Source organism: Paramisgurnus dabryanus, chromosome 18 (assembly GCF_030506205.2).
Source record: "Paramisgurnus dabryanus chromosome 18, PD_genome_1.1, whole genome shotgun sequence".
NCBI classification, from domain to species: Eukaryota; Metazoa; Chordata; class Actinopteri; order Cypriniformes; family Cobitidae; genus Paramisgurnus; species Paramisgurnus dabryanus.
This window is the reverse complement of record NC_133354.1, coordinates 16,519,074-16,541,487: the sequence shown is the minus strand read 5'-3', so window position 1 is coordinate 16,541,487 and position 22,414 is coordinate 16,519,074. Positions and strand designations below refer to the sequence as shown.

Here is a 22,414-nt window from a genome sequence, read left to right as displayed (position 1 = left end):
AATAAATCTGATTCCTGTGAATACAGTCAAAGAGGCTGTTTACACTTGGCATTAACATGCGTTTTCGTTGATCGGATCACAAGTGGACGACGTTAATGCCATGTGTAAACGGTGTTCAAAATGTTTTGAACGCGTCCACTTTCGACCACTTTCAACCACATTCATAGGTAGTCGAAACCACTTTCGATCGGATTGCTTTTGTGGTGTAAACGGACATGTGGTTGAATGTGTTCGAACAGCCACACGCGACCGCCTTTTCTCCGCCCATTTATCTAATCTGAGGTACTAAACTCAAGTTTTATGTATTTTTCGGACTTCTGCCGTGAACACACCATGAACAGCGCTATTTTTAGCCTTTCATTGATAAAACTAAAGCGGCGCTGATCTCCGCAGTTTCGTTTTGAAAGTGTGAAAGTTGCGCGATCCTATTTCATCAATTGCGCTGAAAATTCAGAGAAAGCTCTAACATACACGTACAAAACTCTGTGCAGTATGTTTAATTGCTAAACAGGCAGCTGACTCTGACATAATATTAGTTTGCGTCCATATAAACTCATAATTACTCCCGCTCGCGTTTGAATGACAGCAGAGAGACTCGCCCACCGTCTCGACAGACCGCCCCCTCACAGTATTCAGGACAAAAGCGGTCGAAAGTGGACAAAAGAGATGGATTTAAATACCAGGTGTAAACGTGATGTGTCTCTCTCGTCCACTTGTGATCCGATCGATGAAAACACATCTTAATACCAAGTGTAAACAGCCCCTAAGACAAAAGTATCTATAGCCACATTAGTGCTAACACATTTCGAAAAAGCTTTTGGGTAAAATTAACCGGTCAGTCAGTGGTCTTGGGCGGGGCTTTGTTTTTGTGACATCACATTAACAAGAGAATATAAACAGCATTTCTAATGAGACTGCTTTGGTGTAGTGGGGATTAGATGTTTTTTTTTTATTGTAGGGTTGTTGTGTTCACACGCTGCTGATACATATTTATGTCCAAACACCTTGTAAAAGTAGATTTTGCATAATATGTGTCCTTTAATTTATTCATATCAGCATTGACAATTTAATCGAAATCATACCCTTCCATCATGGCAGTTACAAAATCGACACATTTAGCTATTACTCAGTTTTGTAGTGAATTTTAGGTAAATGTTATGTTATGTAAAATAAGTGTATGTGCATTAACAGCGAACATCTATTTTTTCTAGATAATGGTATCAGCAATGACATTTTTTGGTTGACTTGTTTGACACGGGTTCTGATTTACATCAACAACACACGTGCATGAGACTGTAATGTCATTTTGTGTGTCTGTTTCTATTCAGGCATGAATTTGACTCTGAGCAGATCCCAGATCTGACAAAAGATGTTTACATCCAGGACATACACTGTGTGGGCTCCCTGTGCAAGCTTTACTTTCGAGAGCTTCCCAACCCACTTCTCACCTACCAGCTGTATGAGAAATTCTCGGTAAGCGTTTATTCCACAAAGGCAGACGATTAAGAGCCAATTTTTCAGATACACGTACTCTTTATCATATAAATATTGCTGGAGCGAGAGCACCTATTATATTAGAACAACGTGCCCATACTTACGATATCAAAACCCTTTTTAGTTCCTGTCTTATCTATGACTGGAAAACCTGTGCGGTATTCACAGAGTACTATTAATTGGTTTTAATGAGTATGCAGAATTCATTTCTTGTGCCCTGTTTCACATGCTTGCCAAACAAAACACTGAGATGAAAGTCATTGCTGTTGAAAAGGACCAGAAAAAAGAGGGCATAGATGTTTTCAGGTTGCTATAGAGCCGGTGAGAATGGACTGCAGACTGATCGTGTGCTATTATCCACTCAGAAACACAGTGTGGACATGCACCCGTTTAGCAGGCCAGGGTTTGGGGGTATTTTTATTGTCTGTGCTGCTCTGAATTGTGACCTTTATTTACACTCCCTCTTTTTTCTTTTTTAGGAGGCCGTGTCAGCAGCCACGGATGAAGAGAGGCTGATCAAAATACATGATGTCATTCAGCAGCTGCCGCCTCCGCATTACAGGTTTGTAAATGACCACAGCGCCCTCTGCAGGCTTTGGGAGGATTCGCAGTTCAGTCTTTAACACAACCTCATTTATCAACATTGACTTTTTATTAATCTTTTGCCTGAAGGATACTAATCAATTGCTAATTCAGTTTAAATGAAAACACGTCTAAGGAAAATCAAAACACTGTTCATTCATAAATCTAATCCAGGATGTTGAGTTTAACTCTTTCACCGCCAGCGTTTTTTAAAAAAGTTGCCAGCCAGCGCCAGCGTTTTTCATGATTTTCACCAAAGTTTAATGCCTTCCAGAAAATGTTCTTCTTTAAATATATAAACATTCAATATACCAAATGAAAGAACAGACCCTCTGCTTTCAAACAAAAAAACCGTTTCATCCTACCTTCAGTGGTTCTTTTGTAATCAGCTTTTGAATATGGGTAGGTTTCTGCAAAAACACCACATTTTGAGCAAAAAGCAGAGATAATTCCATTTTTGTGATGGACTTTTCATAGAGATCCCATTCAGAGCGATCTTTAAAACAAACACGGACATGCAGCCGCTTGCCATAGGGCAATACTTCCGGGTTTAAAAAGTTGCGGAAGGGCGCCACCTGGTGGATAATAGCGGTATAGTGGAAAGACGGAAAATCTCGTCAATGGCGGTGAAAGAGTTAAATAGCATCCATCATCAATGCATCTGATGTAACATTTAGTATTTATGCTTTTGTTTTAAGGACTCTAGAGTTTCTTATGAGACATCTGTCACACTTGGCCACCTTTAGTTACGTAACAAACATGCACACCAAGAATTTGGCCATTGTTTGGGCCCCCAACCTACTGAGGTAAGATTTTTCTATGTGCCTAGAAATGACCTTTTTTTACGAAATTATAATCTGGTGTGTATCATGCTCTACTACATCTAAAAAATTTTACTCGAGTGTTTTGCTAATATTTTTTATTATTCATACATGCAAATTATGACCTCTTATTATTTGAGCAAATACACGGAAATCTTACATGATATATTATAAAAAAATGCTGTGTGTCAATACCCATGTGTTTATCATTTTTATAACATGATTATAAAACATTACCTTCTTTTATAAGGTCAAAGCAAATAGAATCAGCTTGCTTCAGTGGAACGACGGCATTCATGGAGGTGCGAATACAATCTGTTGTGGTAGAGTTTATCCTTAACCATGTGGATGTTCTCTTCAGCCCCAAATTGAGCTCACTCATTCGAGAGGGAACAGGTATTCACCCAAAACAAATTTTTACTTTTTGTATTTTCTATTTTTTACTCATTCAAATACATACCTGACCTTATCAATTGTTTTGTCTTAGGACATAATTCATTGTCTCGTCCTAAATCGTTGCTGGTGCCATCCCCATCCACTAAGCTGCTTACACTAGAAGAGGCGCAAGCCCGCACTCAAGCCCAAATCAACTCACCCATCACTGCGGACAGCAAGTACATTGAAGTAGGAGAAGGACCGGCAGCCTTGCAGGGAAAATTCCACACAGTCATCGAATTCCCCACTGAGAGGTATATTGCAAGCTTTTAAAACCTTATCTTTATGTTGTACTTATTTATGTTGTAGCTATATAGAGCCAGGAGACCAATTGCTTGCACCTGTTATTCTCATAAAGATACAATTTATGTCTACTTTTGCTTGTTTTTAGGAAAAGACAGCCCATAAAATCGAAAAAGTCTCCAGTTGGCAGTTGGCGGTCGTTTTTTAACCTTGGCAAATCTTCCTCGATGTCTAAACGCAAACTACATCGCAATCCAAGTGAACCAAATGAGCTTAAAGCAATGGCATTGGCTGGTAAGTATTGTGCCACTTTGTTTTCATTTACTTATTACAGTACTGTGCAAAGTCTTAGGCCATCATGCTACCAGTAGATTAGTTGTTTTTGTAATGTATAGTGATTGTATATAATTATTTCTCAGTCTCTTTATTAGAATACACCCAGAAAATACAAGAAATGTGTATGTAGTATTAAAAACTGTATAAAAGTATAAGCTGAAGTGTCAAGTATTTAGGGTAAATTCCTCTTCCACTTGAGCAATAGCAGAAAACTGCAGGATCTCTTAAACCTAAATAAAATTAAATCTGTATTTCTCATTCTAATCAAATGACTTCAGTCTCCTAAAAAAGCTCAAGATGTGTTTCGTGCTTAGAGGTGTCACACTAAATTTTTGTTCTGAAATTGTTTTGTTTAATTATGTGTACATATTTCCTGAATTTCCTGTTTGTATCTTAAAAAAAAGAGTGAAAAACAAATATGGATGGACATTAAAACATTGCTAAAACAACAAAGCTGGTGGTGGTGGCCTAAGACTTTTGCACTGTACTGCATATAGAAGAGCTCAGATACAAAACCCTCTAAAGTCTGACATGTTTTCTGGTAAATTAGCATTTTTTATCAGACTTTAAATGGATTCTGTAAAAGCCATTCATGAATGGCTTGAGGCCAGGATTAAGCAGATTTGCAGCGAAAGTATTTGATGGACGCATTATACACGCCAAGAGCATTCGGTTAATATAATTATCTTGTTTTTGACGAAGGTGTCGTTAGCGGCTTTTACATTTGAGCCTTATTCCTCAATGTTTGTTCATGTACAAGTAAATTCTGTTTATTTCTTATGTCACTTCATTTTCACCTTTCAGGAGGAAGAGGAGACACTGCAACTCTTCGATCAGCCAAAAGCGAAGAATCTCTCACTTCTTTACATAATGTTGAAGGTAGTAGTATACATAGGCCTATTTCTCACGCACTGTCTCTGCTATTTATAAGTGGCTTTTACGCCGACAGTAATTTTACTGTGGCTTTATACAGACAATAAAGCCATTACTGGGTTTACTATGAGTATTTCTTGAGATAATGGCCATGGATTGTAAAATGGTTATGGGGAGTAGGCCATTACGGTATTATTACGGAGCTGATTGTTATAATCTAATTTACATGAGGAAGAAGATCACATTTAAATCAAAATAGTGACTAATCCAGCCATAGCTCTAGCCCCAAACGGCTTAATTTGTTTGAATTCAGTCAGATTTACAGAGTAGAAAATAATGTTGGTGTGTCTGTAATGCATGGCAAAAATGGGTTCAGCATCAATGCACTGTCACACCAGTTAAGTTAATTTGTAAACCAGTGGGTAGTACTAATTTCTGCTTCCTATCCAACAGGAGAGTCTAAAATGTACAGACCGCGCAGACCTCGATCCAGCAGTGATGCCCTGTCTGCTTCTTTCAACGGTGACCTGCTAGATAGCAGACAACACTGTAACTCTTATGACAACCTGGGTCAAGGGGACAGTGATGGCGATGATGGTCCAATCTGTGTGCCTGCCCTCATCTCCCCTCCACGCTCCACCGATGATGTGGACCTTAGCCCCCCTGACATCGGCATGGCCTCTTTAGACTTTGACCCCATGTCTTTCCAGTGTAGCCTTCCTCTTGCAGAGACTTCCATTTTCTCGCTTGACACAGATGCGGGCAGTCTAAAGCGAAGCCCGGGTAGTGCCAGCGGCTCAGGTCCTATCTCACCAGTGAGAGCAAAGGTTACGAGTCAGTCTCCAAAACACAGTCCGTCCTTAGGGGATACTAATAAACTGCCCTCTGCATCAGAGAAAATTGCAGTTCAGTCCATTGAGGTCAGTGAGAAGTCAACTGCTTTGACACCTTTAAGCATAACCGAACCAGCTGCCTCCGTGATACGGAGAGGGCCCGAGAGTTCTGCGCTTCAAGCCTCGTCCCCTTCATCTCCGCTCGACTCGCCAGCCAAATTGAGCTCTCTTTTAAGAACCACTGACCTGCCTTTGAGTGAAGCTATTCAACAAGAGCTTCTCTCTAAAGCTGCTACCTTCGAGAATAAAGACATATCAAACATTGAATGTTCACAGCCACCACAGACCACCTGCTTTCAGGAGCAGCCAGGTAAGCGAAGCTGAAACAGGGGTATGCTTGCTCAAATGTATTCTTTTTTTCTATAAATTCATGCATGGTATGACAGGTTTTCAATTTTAAGGTAACCATTTGATTTTTCATGTTTAGTTCACCAGGCTTTTACCAGTAACACTTTGCACCAATGCCCTGAATGTAGAGAAATCTATCCACAGTCTGTAGAGTTAACATTTCCCTCTCATTCCTGCTTGTGAATATTAGCCTGCATTCTCCTTGTTTTGAGTTCCCTTTATTTTGTCCATCTGTAGGATCTATAACTCTGGATTTGCCAGAGGGCAATGTCCCTGCCAGCTCTGTGTCCCTGCTCCCTCCCCCTCCTCCACCAAAGAACGCCGCCCGCATGCTTGCACTAGCTCTAGCTGAATCTGCCCAGCAGGCCACCATTCTCTCTCAGAGGCGACCCTCTGGACCCCCAACGCCAGTCTCTCCTATTAGGCCGCAGGAGTTTTTGGAAACTCTGGACTGGCCACAGCCTCTTTCATCGCAGTCACAGACATCCCTGGAAGAAGCTGCAGTAGAGGTGACAAAGACTTCGGCCACCCAATCCTCACCACCCTCCACGCTAACTACAAAAGTGACCCGCTCGGCCAGCTTGCACCTCAGCACAGCTGATAGTGTAAAGCCACCCAGCACTTCTTTCAGCAGTCAAGATGTTGTTTCTATGGTGACCCCAAGCCAGAGTGATGTACCTGACAGTCAAGATCAAGTTTCTCAGATACAGAAAAGCCCAGAGAGGCAACAGCCTGCTGTGGGCCAAACACCTGTGAGCACGACTAAAACCACTACCGCAGCCAACACACCAACCGTCAACAAGGAAACTTTCATTCAACAACCCAGCTCTGAGGTAAGCAGTAGCATGTTATCTATCACATGGAAGAATGTCAAACGTGGTCAAAGTCATTATCAAAACTGAGAAAGAAGAAAGTACTAGAAGTACTAAATCATACGGACAATGGCTTAGCTAATTGATATTTAATTGTTTGTTGATGATGCTTTGTTTTTCATAACCCAGTGGCCAGTTGCATAAACATAATTTATTCATTTAGCTGACGCTTTTAACCAAAGCAACTTACAATTGCTATATATGTCAGAGGTTGCACGCCTCTGGAGCAACTAGGGGTTAAGTGTCTTGCTCAGGGACACAGTGGTGTGTCACAGTGGATTCGAACCCGGGTCTCTCACACCAAAGGTGTGTGTCTTATCCACTGCGCCATCACCACCCCTAAACATAGCTACTAAGTTAAGACTGTGTGATAAGAACTAATCTGACAAATTAGCAATTAGTTAGGACTAAACAGTATTACTATTCGGCTTCAAATCAGACCAATCTATCTTTTTTATAACTGATTTTAAAAAGTTATGACCAGTGTTGAAAAAAGATTTGTTGACTAACTTTGTAAGACTAGTCTAGGCAGTTTATGCACCAGCCACAGGTCTTCACCAATATAGAGCTTGTAAATTGACAATTGGGTGCCGACTGACCAACAGCCAGCCAGACAGGAAGTAGGGAGCATTTAGGCCAGGGGTGGGGAACCCTGGTCCTGGAGGGCCACTGTCCTGCAGAGTTTAGTTCCACCCCTAATTATACACACATGAAAATTCTAATTGAATTCTTCAGGATTACATGGAAATGAAATTCAGGTGTGTTTGATTAGGGTTGGAACTAAACTCTGTAGGAAAGTGACCCTCCAGGACCCAGGGTTCCCCACTCCTGATTTAGGCACAAGAAAACCGAGAGAGCAGTAGTGATGTTATCAGTGGCGGCCAGTGACTTCTTTTTTGAGGGCGCACAATGCGAAATTCGTCACAAGTAGCCTGTGTGGTTCGTAATTTCAAAATATGTGTTCGCCGTGTTGAGTGAACCTGTGTGCATCACGTGTCTTGTCAAAATAAGTGCCTGCTGCAGACGCGCCTAAAGGGTTTATGATAAAAGAGATGCTCGCGTTTGCCAGATACTCGCATAATCTCATGCGTAATCAGAGTTTAATGTTAAGGGAGTGTCTTGCATGTATTTTGTGAACGTCATAAACGGTTTTGACGCGTGTGCTGCAGGCACTTATTTTGACAAAACACATGATGCACATGGTTCACATGACGCAACAAACACATATTTTGAAACCATGAGCAGCAAACATGACACTCCGAACGCATATTTTGAATTCGCACCCCTCGGAAGAGCAGTCACGAGCTGTACTGAGTTGATTCTATTTGTTACCTTTTATACAAACTTACGAAACTACTTTGCTATGCTATTATATGTAAGTACCAAGTACCAAAGAGAAATGTGTAAGACAATAACAGTGTGTTTTATGCTTGATCTTTAGATCCACATGGTTGAAAATGTCCTGCCAACAAAATCCATCAAAACACCAGAGCAACCAGTCGCAATTCTCCAGCCTCAGCCTCAAATACAGACCCAGCCTCAGTCAACATTTCGGTCTCAAGTTCAACCTCAGTCACAGGCACAGCCTCAGTCTCAACCCAGATCACAACCAAACGCTCGAGTTGCACCTACCCCTGCAACGCCTATTGACCCCATTGAGAAACCACGGGAAGCCATAAAGCCTGTCCATCCGAAAGCAGATGCTCCTCAACACCATACTCATGGAGTGACACCTCCAACGCCTCCTGTTCGCTCTATTGACAGTAAGCTAGCAATGGCTGCTCTCTGCAACACTGAGGCAGCAAACCCAGCCAACTTCCATGCTGTCTTATCAGACGCACCCACGAGAGGCTCAGTGGAAGAGACCCCTCCACAATCTCACCCACCTCATCGCAGGTCTTCCACTCATCTGTCTGGTTATGTTTACCACTCAAAAGGAGACACAGCATTACTGGAGCCAACAGCAGATGCATATTATCATCAGCGGTTAACCCCTTCAGGCCAGTCCTCTGTAAATTACCATTATCGGCCAGAAAGCGTTCCGCCTCATATTTCTTGCGTGTCAAAATCAGAGCCGCAGATTTCTTACAGAGCTCATGGTGATGGCCGTTACAATACCATCGGACCCAGATCTTACCACCACTCCATCAAGTCTCGTGGCCCACAGAGGGGTGAATACATTTCGTCAAGCACACTGCACCACACCCACGCCTACAGCCCAGTAGATGGACCTACTGTGTACCCTACCATCCGAAGGGTTCACTCCCTACACGTGCCTCCCACTGCTATTCGCTCCGTGCCAGTTACCAGAACCGAGGTTCCACCAGACGATGAACTTTATTACTACCAGCGCCCAGTCTACCATTGCAAATCGCACCAACCGTCTTCTCAAGCCGACTATCACGTGACACAGCTGCAGCCTTATTTCGAGAACGGAAGAGTTCAGTACCGTTACAGCCCCTACTCTGGCTCTCACACTTTGGAAGCCCCTTACTACGATGTGGACCATTACGGTACTATTCGCTTAAGACACGTCCATTCGTTCAGCGGTCGGGACACTGCGCCACTGCTTGGCCGGTCTGGAGGGAAGTCTGGAGGCTATCACTACCTTTCACGGCATATCATTCCTTTAAAGGAGCACAGCTTTGTTAGCAGGGACATGCCTCCTTACAGTGGCTCAAAGGGGAGTGTTTACTTGGCGTGGGACCCAGAGGAAGCGGAGAGGCTCCGCGTACACTCAATTCGAAGAGAAAGCCGAGCGAGGCAAAAGGTGAAGGGTTCTGTTATGTCTCAGTATGACAATGTCGGACACTACTTGCCAATGGATATACCAATGGACACTTTACACTTGCGCAGCAAATCAGACCCTGGCAAAGCAGTGTTGATGGCTACTGAGGGAAAGGAGACCAGATACAACGTAGCTTCTGGGTCTCAGCATGCTCCCAGGCACTTGTTCTCAGATCCAGATGTCCTGATGTACATGGAAACGGAGAAACACTGCCAGGGAAATGGAATGGGGGACAAAGCCTCCAAACAGGGCAGCACTAGGACCTACTCATCCATCCATTCACATCAACCACGAAGCATGCAGCACTTACCAGATGGCGGCCATATTGATCCTAAATTTGAACCAGGGGAAAAGCAGTCGAGTAGTAAACATTGGCAAGAACACCCGGATAGCAGGAACGCTCCGCCTCGTTACGAAAGATCAGATTTAGATCGCCACATATGCAGGGTGAGTGAGGATGAACAATCAGCTCCTGTAAAGCCAACACCTCCACCCAAACCCGAAAGATCTCATAATGTCAGAGAGCGGCAGCATTACAGCCAGTCCAGTCTTCCCCCCCATTTGCCAGACAGCTCGGATCACCACAGTGGATCTTATATTCACCAGTCACAGGCGCAAAGACAAAGCACCATTACGGTACAGTCGCACTACGACAACCTTGATGACTACCACCCAGTACCTCAGTCCCAAAGTTCACAAGCAAATCGGGGTGGTTCCAGTTCCTATCAGAGCCCTGGTTTCTCAACCCCACATAATAATCGGGCATACTCCACTGCCTTGGGACAGGGCGCCTATATTCAAGCTGAGCTTTTGGCGCAGAGGCCCGAGGCAGAAGTTAATGCTGAATGAGAAGGCGATAGGATGGATTTTGGATGTTATCGAAACTGTCGAAATTAAATTTCTGTACAAATTCAGCAGCCTCTGCAGGACGGTGGACTGCCTTTTGACTCTTTACAGTTTTGCTTTTTTAATGTACAAAGTATGCAAGACTTTTTACAGAACTGAATGTACAATACTTCATCATATACTGTAGATACTCTGTGATATTGGCACATGGTACGTGAATCATAACCAGAAGAGATATGTATATCTGGAAAAAACTACTGGTTATTAAAGGATCCTTTAGTTCTATTATTTTGAAAAGGCCTGGGATGGGGTACAATCGGGGTGTAAAGGTTTGCATTTTAGAAATGCATGTAATCTATCTTTTACAGAACAGTTCTGTGTACCTTGATATACATTGTGTACTTTCTGGACATTACAGTAACCATGGAAAGGAAAAGCTGTTGTAGTCATCCTCTTCCTAACTTTTCCACACGGTGAACACAAGTAGGTGGTACAAGTAATCCTTAATCTTCTGCCTTCAGAAGGTTGGGGGCCCAAAATGTGCATTTATCGTTTGTCCAAACTGTGCCATTACTATTGTCTCATTGGGTTTGATCAGCAGCAACTGGATTTGTTTATTCATTTGAAAACATGACATTGACTGATAATATATGACTAGTAGTTGGATACAGTAGGTTGCTCTTTATTGTTGGAGGGACCAAACAATAAACGAGAATTATGATGCACATGTTGAGCGAATGAAGGTAAAAGTGCCAATGTGAAGAAGTGACTTAAGAAACATTTCTCTCCTCATATTCAGGAGAAATGTGGTGTTATTGACAGTGACATTTTGATACATGTAGTGATTTAAAATGTTTCTGACTTAATGTTAGACCTGCACCTTACTTGCAAATATTTAACAAGCTCCATTAACAAATTTCTCATAGATACCGTTTATCATAGACTTCGACTGCGTTCTTCGATGGGAACCACTTGCTTGTATACTCCATACATTTACTTGTACTGAACAAATTGTGCTTTTACAGTGTAAACGACAGCACATAACCCAGAGAAAGAATCTCTCAGATGGAGATACCAAGGTTTTAATTGTTTAAATGACTTTTTATGATTGGGAATAGCTGTGTTTCAGTGTGTTCTTTTTGGTTGTTGTTTTGCCAAGTCATTGCATGTTACTGTTCTGTCAGACAGTAATTAATATTTCATAACAAATGCCAGTTAATTCGTGTTAAAGTATTCAAATGTGAGCCTAAGCTCAAAATGGCATAATTTGTATGTTTGTGGTTGATTCCCAAATAATATGTTTTTGTGTTTTGCGAAGTCTTATGAAGTTCATTTTCATTGCCGGCACTTTTATGATCGCCAACAATCTGCCGTGTTCTCTTGTTTCCGTTTGTTTGTTCTTTAGACTGTGAAAAGAAATGGTGGGGTGGCTAGTGTGGAAAAAATAAAGGCACTCATATGTAACATCTGTTTTATGGGACCAAACTGAAATCTTGAGGCAGAATTTACATATTTGCACATCCATCAATTGTATACTTGAGACTTTTAGGGGCGGTTTCCCGGACAGGGTTTAGATTAAACCAGGACTAGGTCTTAGTTATAATAGTTATATAGTTTTACAAACATACCTTACAAAAAAACAATACTGGTGTGCATATTGAGACAATGTCAGGGCAAGATGTTTTTAAATTAAGGCAGCTCAAACATGCATTTTAGTCTGGGAATAGGACAAGCCCTGTCCGGGATACCGTCCCTAAGCATTTAAAGGGGCCTTGGGCTGTAATTTAATCAAGACTATATGCAGTCTGGTTTGTTTAGTCCCAATGACATTCATCTTTGAATGTACATTTGCCACTATATGCAATACTGCGCATTGTCTTTTTCTTTCTTTTTCAAAACAGTTTTTGAAACTAAGGCTTAGTTAGATAAAGATTAAATTTAAATTTGCAATATTTACATTTTAAAACATATGTAGAACACTACAGCTAATTTTTTCATATTCATTTAAAGTAAAGTGTGGTGTTTTGCAGCATCTAGCTGTGAGATTGCGAATTGCAACCAACCTCAATTTAGAAACACAAACAGAAGCTACGATAGCCGCAACAGGACAAACATGTCATCATATGAGACAAAATGTAGGGATAAAATGCACTCTGTAGAGCAGTAAGAGATCGATTTATTCTTTCCATTTTTAATCATTATGAACTATTTCACTTATGTAACCCTGGACCACAAAACCAGTCCTAGGTAGCACTGGTGTATTTGTAGCAATAGTCAACAAAACAATTTTATGTGTCAAAATTATTGATTTTTCTTTTATGCAAAAATCATTAAGATATGTAAAGTTCATGTTCAAAGAAGATATTTTGTAAATTTCTTACTGTAAATAACATTATTTTGTGAGTGGATGCAGTTGCTAAGGACATCATTTGGACAACTTTAAAGGCATCCTCAGATTTTAGTTGTATCTCGGCCAAATATTGTCCTATCCTAACAAACCATACACCAATGGGAAGCTTATTTATTTAGCTGTCATGTGATGTATACATCTCAATAAAAAAATGACTTGTGACTGATTTTGTGGTCCAGCTAGTATTATGTACTTTCTCCAGTAATCAGTTCATAAGCTGCATATCAAATTCTCACTTGCTACATAAACAATGTGTTCTTGATGCACAACCCATACTGCTCTAGGATGGCTGTCTATAAAAGGATTGATTTTTAGGATTTTTAACAATAGGTCTACTGGGCCACCATCATTAACCTTTAAACCAAATTGCTACATATTGCACTTATCTACTTTAAATATTTTATTTAGATTTAAAATGCAAACAATATTGGAAATATCAAATAATACATTATTTCAGCTCACATGTACAGAAACTACATAACTCTGCAACAATGACTCAACTGTAAAACGTGAATCAATGATCCCCTGTATGAGACCTACAGGATCATTATAAAGGCTGGAGATCAGTTCAACAGGACAAAGCTCTTTCTCTTCTATGTGCCAATGTTTGGGGTGTTTTCATGTAAACTTTGAAGGGCGAGATCCGACCACTTCATCTCTTGCTCTTTGACCGACTCGGTAGATCCACCGTTGTCTTGTTCTGCTTCTGGAAGTTCACTCTAGGTAAGAAAAGATCAAATGACTGGTGGGTATTTTGAGGCAAATGTTAGCCCCATAGAGTAAAAACTATATGTCCATTGCAATGCAAAACATTCTCTAACTGTTTTAGTCTTCAATACTGTTATCTAAACATTCTTAAATAAAAAATAAAAGAGGGGCCTTGGAATGTGCTGCATTATTTGATCCAACCCTTTCTCTAAAATAACCAACCGTGTTTAATTTATGGCACAATCGAGCAAAGATGTAACTTACTGTAACACAACGTAAAGAGAAGGATGCGACATCATCCAAAGAGCATTTAATTGGACAGAAAGTTCAATGAGAAGCTAAAGTGTAGGATGATGTCATAAACATTTTAGACTTTGATTTAGTGCATGTGCCAAACTAGGTTTGAATGCTTTTATCGTCTATATAAGAATTCTGGACCAAACTAGTTAATATTTATTCATAAACCTAGCGTATTTACTAAAAGGAACAAAGATTCATTTTAATATTTATGGGGGCTTTAGGAATTTCACAGATGTTTTTGTAATGTTATGCTTAAAACATAAAAAATGCCAATGAGGTAATAGTTCATGCTGTGACCTCAAAAAGATCGCCCTCTTATAAATTAAAGTAATACGCAATCATTTATCAAATAAAGTGAATTACCAGTGGTACAGTAACATCCTCGTATGGCAGTCTATCCTCTCTCCAGGCATCATCTGTAAGATCAAGCACTCTTCCGTCTCGCTGCACCTCACTGTCCATGTTTAACACTTTGGGACACAATTAAAAGATACACTTCATTGAAAAACGTCTGAAAATGACTATTGAAACGCCAAAGAATGCAATCAAATCGATAAAGCTCTATTTTGTGCTTGGTGAATAAAAAAACACACACCCTCGCGATCTTCCACTCAACACGGCAGTTTGTTATGTCGCTTTCTGATGACGACACACCATATTAATTCGCTTTTATCCTCCTCCCATAAATACAAGTTTACATTTTTACCAACATTATCGGGCTATTCATACATGTAATTCCATTAACCGGATCCAAATTGACTAAAGTAAAAATAATTATTAAGTGTGTTCGAATTAATGAGGCGCTGCGCAGACAGTTAACTGTTATTCACATGACATCAGAGTACCGCGACTCTCGCGGTACTTTAATGTCATACATCGGTCTGTCTGCGCAGCGCCGCATGAATTTGAACACGCCTAGTGTGTTCCTCTGAAGAGCCTGTAACGCCATGACCAGATCTCGGAACCGTCCAATAGCGATTTGAGAAACTGCTCGCGCCGTGAGGAAGTGAGCTGCCATTGGATGCGCCGCGCGTTGCGTACCAAATGATTTCTACAGTGCGTGCTGCACTGGACCCCCTACCTGAGTTTTACCTTGTTGTTATTTCTTTCTCTGCGGTGTCTTTGACAACACCTTGACAGGTGAGCACCTTTTTTCTACATCATTTGTTACGTGACAGTTGCGTAAACTTCATGCACATTCTATACGTTTTGTTTTGTCTTGGTGAAGAATAACGTACTTTTATTGGTTACAGTATTGTGCATTTATTTTACCGCATTACTTTGCTACAGTATTACTATCTATCTATCTATCTATCTATCTATCTATCTATCTATCTATCTATCTATCTATCTATCTATCTATCTATCTATCTATCTATCTATCTATCTATCTATCTATCTATCTATCTATCTATCTATCTATCTATCTATCTATGGTTTTGCATATTATGGTAAACATCAGTATACACACATAAAATAAAAATATTGAAAAGGTTAAATGCATACACACAAATAAATTCCAATTTATTTGCCATTTTGCCTCTCTTAGGGTCAGGATGGACCTGGTGTTAAATGTTGCAGATTATTACTTTTTCACTCCATATGTGTATCCATCATCATGGGCTGAGGATGAACCTCTACGACAGATCATCGGTTTAATGGTGGTCACCAACCTGGGTGCTGCAATCCTGTATCTTGGCCTGGGTGCTTTAAGCTACTTTTTTGTTTTTGACCACAAATTAAAGCAACACCCTCAATTTTTGGAGGTTGGTTTATCCACTACTATGTCTCTCTCATTTTACATTTAGGATAACAGGAGTATTATTTATGTTTATTGATATATTTTTGTCCACAGAACCAGGTGCAACGAGAAATAAAGTATGCGTTGTGGTCTTTACCCTGGATTAGTGTTCCTACAGTGGCGTTGTTTTTTGCTGAGGTCAGAGGTTACAGCAAACTGTACGACAATGTTGACGAGTCGCCACTCGGTAAGAGAACAGAGCTGATTCCTTTAATGCCAGTCAAAGTTCATATTAAGTCAGTGCTACACAGGCTTATCAACGGGATTATAGTTGTTTATAGATAAATAAGCGATTTAAAAATACAAATCAGACAAATTCAAAATGATTAAAACTAAATCAAACAATCTGAAAACCCCAACTGTAGAATAAGCAGTGATGGGAACATTTGTTGCTATGTGCATAACCAACTCCAACTATTTTTGCTTGTTTTACAGGTTGGTCGGGGCTGATTTTCAGCATGGTGTCCTTCCTGTTTTTTACTGACATGTGTATTTACTGGATTCACAGATTTCTTCACCACAAGTTGATATATAAGGTAATTTAGATACATGTTTATGTAAGCCAGTTTATATATGTAAGACAATTCAATTTTAAACATTCCCCTGCCAATGATTATGGTTTCAAATGCCTATATGAGTGTACTTGGCTTAATTTAACACCTTTGTGCTACACATTTCGTCTTAATAATGTTCTTTATACAAACAATGACCATTTGTTATTCGCTTTTTACCTTTCATTCAGTATTTTCACAAACCACACCACATTTGGAAGATTCCGAGCCCATTTGCCAGCCACGCTTTCCACCCTGTTGATGGATTTCTTCAAGGCCTCCCGTACCACATCTACCCCTTCTTCTTTCCTCTACACAAGGTTCTGTACTTAGTCCTGTATGTGTTTGTCAATGTGTGGACCATTTCTATTCACGATGGCGACTACCGTGTGCCCAATCTGTTCGAACCAGTCATTAACGGTTCAGCTCACCACACAGACCACCACCTCTTCTTTGACTACAACTACGGGCAGTACTTTACTCTGTGGGACCGCATCGGAGGCTCATACCGTTACCCTTCTCCGCTAATGGGAAAAGGGCCACACGACTTCATCAAGAAGTTAATGGCAGAAGGAAAGCTGAACTCAAATGGCATTAATGGACATAATAGTAAAAACAACTCTCGTGACAAGAAAGAGTAGGTGGGCATGTAAAAGCATCTTGAATGAGTTCAAGGTAAGAGATTAACCCTTAAAATATTCCTTTGTGAAAGGGATTTGATAATTCAAGGCCTCTTTCTATAAGGACTTGTCTTTGAAATATCAGTTGTCCATAAAAGATGTTTACTCCTGCCAAAAAAAATAGAAACAAGTATATTTCATTGCCAAATAGAAACATTACCCTTTGTGTTGTGTTGCCCTGGTATTCTTTTGATTTTATGTAACTTAATATGAATTCATATACAATTATATTTCAATTAATGAAGGCTTCTGTCAAGTAGACATCTATAATTTTGCTGTCAAAAACATTTAACTAATTCATGAGGAGTGACAGGACTCTAACTTCAGTACATCTCAGCTCACCTTTGTGATAACACAAAGCACATTTCAAATTAAATAAGTCTCTTGATAGATATGTTTGTCATTGAACAGATCACTGTTATAAAGACCAGTAAGTAGAAATATAATATAAATGGTTTTGCTGATCACAGAAAGGAACTGTAATCTGTGGTCTATTTTTTTATATGAATAACATGCTCTGTCCAAATAAAAAAATAATATATATATATATATATATATATATATATATATATATATATATATATATATATATATATATATATATATATATATATATGTTGATGGTAATGTAACTGTTGTCTTTATCAATTTTTTCACAGTGGATTTTCCTAATCACTAACTTCCAATTATTACATAAATATTTTTTCATGCAGAAATGTGTTGATCATGAAAATCTGAGATCGTTATTTAATAAACTTATCTCCATCAGAAATGAGCCAATGATATTGACTGAATGCTTTCGTATTATACGTTCATGAAATACTTTCACCTCAGATCTGCTTAATCCGGCCACAGGGCCTTCAGAAATACCACTTTGTTGGCAGAAATCGCTAAATGTGATTTTTCGGCAAAATCCTCTTAAGTGCACAGAAGAAAAATTGAATAAACCACAGCAGGCATACGTCAAGGTACCCAGTTAAAGAAGGTTTACAGAATATATTAGGATATTGACTGAATTTTTAAGCCTTTTAGATTTATTCAGAAAGGACAGTAAAGAGTGACTGGAGACATTTTTTGAAGTGGAGATTTTTGCATATAAATACAGGGTTTTAGAGCAAAAGTGACAATGAACCTAAATATATCAGCCTAACAAAAAATGCTCATTTACAAGAAAACATGTCAGACGCACTTAGAGGGTTTTGCAGTGCACTCTTCATGTATTTATGTAAGCAAGTATCCATGTAAGGTAATGAGGTAATATTACAGCCAAAAGGTCATTTTTGAGTCTGGGGTTTATATGACCAGCTGACTGTATATAATGATAATGTAATGTAAGTCTTTCATTGATTCTTCAGACTGACAGACACTTTTTGGCTGGGGTAAATAAAGTTATATCACTCGCTCAAGTTACACATTGTTGAAAGTGTACTTTGGATATTAGCCAAGCTTAATAATCACTGAAGTTTTATTTTCCTTGTTGCATAGCAACAGACAGACAGAGTCCTTGTGCATCATCTTATACACAGTAGAGGGGGCTGTTGCATCAACATTTATTCAGTCATTTGTGATTTTATAGCATTGCACAGATAGATGCACCTTTTCAGAACAAATTAACTGTAGTTTTTAATCATTTATTCGGCTTGTAGTGTGTGCAATAAAAATAGCAGCAAAACCAGAATTCATTCATACATCAACATATTGCTTCTGGTAGGAAAGGAGATTTTAAAGAGAAATTAATTTCTCTGTTAACAAGGCTTGATGAGGGGTGATCATGGAAAGTGTTACCATTTAAAGCAAACAAAATAAACTTAAATTAATTATATTGAATTATTTATTATTTAAATGTGGGGGAGAATGATAGGAGCCATGCTTTGAGAGTCAAATTTAATTCCTGCTATAAAAACATCTTTGCAAACTAATTAGTGTCTATGGCAACAGTTTATTTTTATGACTAATAGAATTTCAGAAAGGTTATGAAAAGAGATTTACACAAGAACTACACTGACCAAAATAATAAACGCAACAATTTTGTTTTCGCACCCATTTTTCATGAGCTGACCTGAAAGATCAAAAACTTTTTCTATGTTTACAAAAGGCCTCTCAAATATTGTTCACAAATCTGTGTTAGTGAGCACTTCTCCTTTGCAGAGATAATCCATCCACCTCACAGGGTTGGCATATCAAGATACTGATTTATACAGCATGACGATTACACAGGTGTGCCTTAGGCTGGCCACAATAAAAGGCCACTCTATATAGGCCTTTTGTGTACATATCTTAGACCTTTCAGTTCAGCTCATGAAAAATCAAAAGTGTTGCGTTTATAATTTTAGTCAGTGTAACATTATTTAAATCAGTTGTTAAAGATGCATTTTTGGGGAGTTTAATGATTGCCTTTCTGGTAAAGTGTTGTACCACATTATTATTTGCATAAATGCTATAAACATATCTAAAAAAAAAACCATGATTATTACAGTTCTTTATGTATTTGTATGTTCAGGGTCTCGTTTTGACTTTATTAAAGAGAAATACGTTTATAACCAAATCTCTGTTTGTGCGTCTGTCTACAAATACAGTCTAATCTGTTAAAACCAACTCATATTTATGCATTTTGCAGACACTTTAAGTGACTTACAGTGCACTACAAGGTATACATCTTTATCAGTATGTGTGTTCGAACCCATGACTTTTTGCTCTGCTAACGCAATGCTCTACCTAGGGCTGCCTATAGAGAAGTCACGAGTATTCCTTTACAGAATAAAAGTTTTTGTTAACATAATTATTATACACAGTACATCAGCAAATATTATATATATATATATATATATATATATATATATATATATATATATATATATATATATATATATATATATATATATATACATACATACATACATACATACATACATACATACATACATACATACATACATACATACATACATACATACATACATACATACATACATACATACACACACACACACACACAAACACATGTAGGTATAATTTTAAGGAAAAAATATATTGACATAATAAATATTTATATTTACATATGATATAAATTATATGTAAATATACAAATGTTTATACACATGCAAATATTTCTTAAATATATACATGCATGTGTGTGCATTTATATATCCATAATTATTATACACATTACACACACATTTAATATGTAAACAAAAACTTTTATTCTGCAAACAATTAGTCGCGACTAACCATTAGGCAGCTCTAGCTCTACCACTACGCTATGCAGAAGCATGTAAAGACTTGAACTGATCCTTAAATTGAATAAATAAGCCAAATGTAAAATAATAATGGAAACAGGTTTCTGTGAGGGATTAGGGGTAGGGTGTAGTAAATAGTGTTGGGGGTAGCGCATTACAAGTAACGTGCATTAAGTAATATAAAATATTAATTATTAAAATAATTAGATATTACTTTTCTGAAGTAACGAGTAAAGTAACACATTACTTTATAATGTTCACTTTAATATTTGAGGTAATTTTTTTTATAAAAGTAATGCAAGTTACTTTTCAGTTTAATTTATTCAATTTAAAAATAAAATAATGTATTAAATATTAACGTAGATTACGCGCACTGTGCACCTAAGTGGAACAGTTTGAGTCAGAAACCGAGATGACAGGCCAGAGCTTGACCATAAAAAACACCTGCAAGGCCTGAAAGAGATCAAGAAAAAGTAACTTAACAGTAACGTAACCATTACTTTCCATGAAAAGTAACGCAATTAGTTACTTTTTTAGGGGAGTAACTTAATATTGTAATGCATTACTTTTAAAAGTAACTTTCCCCAACACTGGTAGTAAATACCATTATCTCAGTATGCATCTATAAAGCATTGCATCTATAAAAGGGTCTGCTACACTAATATAGTCTATATATGGGTCTGTTTATGTGTGTTAATGATTTCGCAGGGATCCTACAGTTATTATGTTGGTACTAAAACTGTATGTTTATTCCATTGACTTTAATAAATGGACTTAATATAAAACGAACAAGTAGTGTATAATAGCATATAATTGGAAATGATATGTGCTGTTTTGTTTGATTCATTTAATGATTGATTTCATTTGCTTGTTTGATTATATGACCTGCTCGTTATATCTAAAATCAACTTGAATTGTGTCGCCACACACAAACGCTTCCCTTCGTTCTGCTGCTGTGTATACGCGAATGGGCGTGTATGCATATTCCTGTATATTTTAGGCAGACACAAAGAGTTTATGAACCCAATCACTGAACTTGAAAATGGTCTTTTATATCACGCTGGGTGAAATGGCTTTATTATACGCTGGATGTGCATGCAGGCGTGGGATGCTGGGTGACTCATTTGTAATCCAGCAGCTAACTGTGGTAAAGGAACACATCATTTCAAAGTTCACACCGCGGGTACCACCAGGAGTACTATTGCCTCGTGCACAACAATGCCACGTTTTCCTACCCATTATTATGATGGCGAGCAACCTGAAAAGAAAATTAATCATTACATTTCTGTCTACCTGAAATAATCTCCACCCATTATTTGAACCCGAATCATTGTCGGTTGTACTGCAGCTGAGGCCACTATCTTTCAATTACTGCGTGCGGGCCGGCCCTCGTTCTGTTTGCTTTCTAATGATATCTTCGGGCTGTTTACAAATGTCCATTCCACGGAAAGTATTTTCACACAAATTAATAAGATGAAGAAACACCTTTAGGAAATATTTTCATTTTAAAAGCATCACGTGCATTATGCACATGCTTTATGGCAGACTTTTTGTGCAGAAGTTATCAATTTAATATTAACGTGTCACTTCAAAGACAATGCTGCAGTTTGAAAGCGTATTAAAGTACTGATTGTATTCATCGGTGAAGATTATGATCGTGTTTGTGTTATCATTGTATGTAAATAACCAACTCCGTCCCTTGTGGAGTTTTATAAGAAGCTCCTTTATCTTTGCCTGCTTTATCACAGATGACAGGCCCAAAGCACACACCTGAGGTTGTCTATCAGTTTCACACAGATGAAGAACAATTCCTCCTCGCTCCTATATATCTTATAATGTGAAGAAATTGGAGATGATCATACAGGACTCTCTATGTGTTTATGCGAGTGCGTATTTACAGTGTACTTTTATTTTGATTCAGTCAGTGAGCATCTAATAATACTAGAAATGAACTGCCATGTGTGTTTAATGCACCAGAGGAGCAGTGAACTAGATATAAAGGAGGCAACATTGACTATCATCATGATATTCCTGAGGGTGCGCGTTGCTTGTGGATTCATAATTAAAAGCGCAGATTTGCATTCTGTTAGTAATAAAATATTTTAAACTAATTTGGTTAATAGTTCAACATGTCTGTTTGAGTAAATTTGGTCTTTCCCATGCTACAAAAAGGAGTTGCTGCTAAAATTGATTCTTT

At 38.6% G+C, this 22,414-nt stretch overlaps 3 protein-coding genes across 7 annotated transcripts in view; 2 read left to right on the top strand and 1 right to left on the bottom strand.

Moving 5' to 3' along the window:
* Positions 1-11,842, top strand: part of arhgap32b (Rho GTPase activating protein 32b) — a 104,169-nt gene extending 92,327 nt beyond the window's left edge. For all 5 annotated transcript variants that reach the window (XM_065286948.1, XM_065286947.1, XM_065286949.2 and 2 more), the window contains 10 exons: positions 1,329-1,473; positions 1,974-2,056; positions 2,775-2,882; positions 3,148-3,293; positions 3,385-3,586; positions 3,724-3,869; positions 4,716-4,790; positions 5,238-5,987; positions 6,263-6,858; positions 8,339-11,842. In XM_065286948.1, coding sequence (XP_065143020.1) covers positions 1,329-1,473; positions 1,974-2,056; positions 2,775-2,882; positions 3,148-3,293; positions 3,385-3,586; positions 3,724-3,869; positions 4,716-4,790; positions 5,238-5,987; positions 6,263-6,858; positions 8,339-10,534 — 4,447 coding nt within the window. In that variant the 3' untranslated portion in view covers positions 10,535-11,842. The remainder of the gene's footprint in view (positions 1-1,328; positions 1,474-1,973; positions 2,057-2,774; positions 2,883-3,147; positions 3,294-3,384; positions 3,587-3,723; positions 3,870-4,715; positions 4,791-5,237; positions 5,988-6,262; positions 6,859-8,338) is intronic.
* A 1,475-nt stretch (positions 11,843-13,317) lies between these two features.
* On the bottom strand, positions 13,318-14,644 carry anapc13 (anaphase promoting complex subunit 13). The gene is made up of 3 exons (XM_065286953.2): positions 14,545-14,644; positions 14,313-14,419; positions 13,318-13,660 (listed from the first exon to the last, which is right to left on the bottom strand). The coding sequence occupies exons 2-3, from the start codon at positions 14,409-14,411 to the stop codon at positions 13,535-13,537; spliced, it is 225 nt and encodes a 74-aa protein (XP_065143025.1). The 5' UTR covers positions 14,412-14,419; positions 14,545-14,644; the 3' UTR covers positions 13,318-13,534.
* Positions 14,645-14,937: 293 nt separating this feature from the next.
* Positions 14,938-19,526, top strand: sc5d (sterol-C5-desaturase). The gene is made up of 5 exons (XM_065286946.1): positions 14,938-15,089; positions 15,499-15,715; positions 15,805-15,937; positions 16,186-16,286; positions 16,493-19,526. Exons 2-5 carry the CDS (start codon positions 15,506-15,508, stop codon positions 16,940-16,942), a joined length of 894 nt encoding a protein of 297 aa, XP_065143018.1. The 5' UTR covers positions 14,938-15,089; positions 15,499-15,505; the 3' UTR covers positions 16,943-19,526.
* The last annotated feature ends 2,888 nt before the right edge of the window (positions 19,527-22,414 follow it).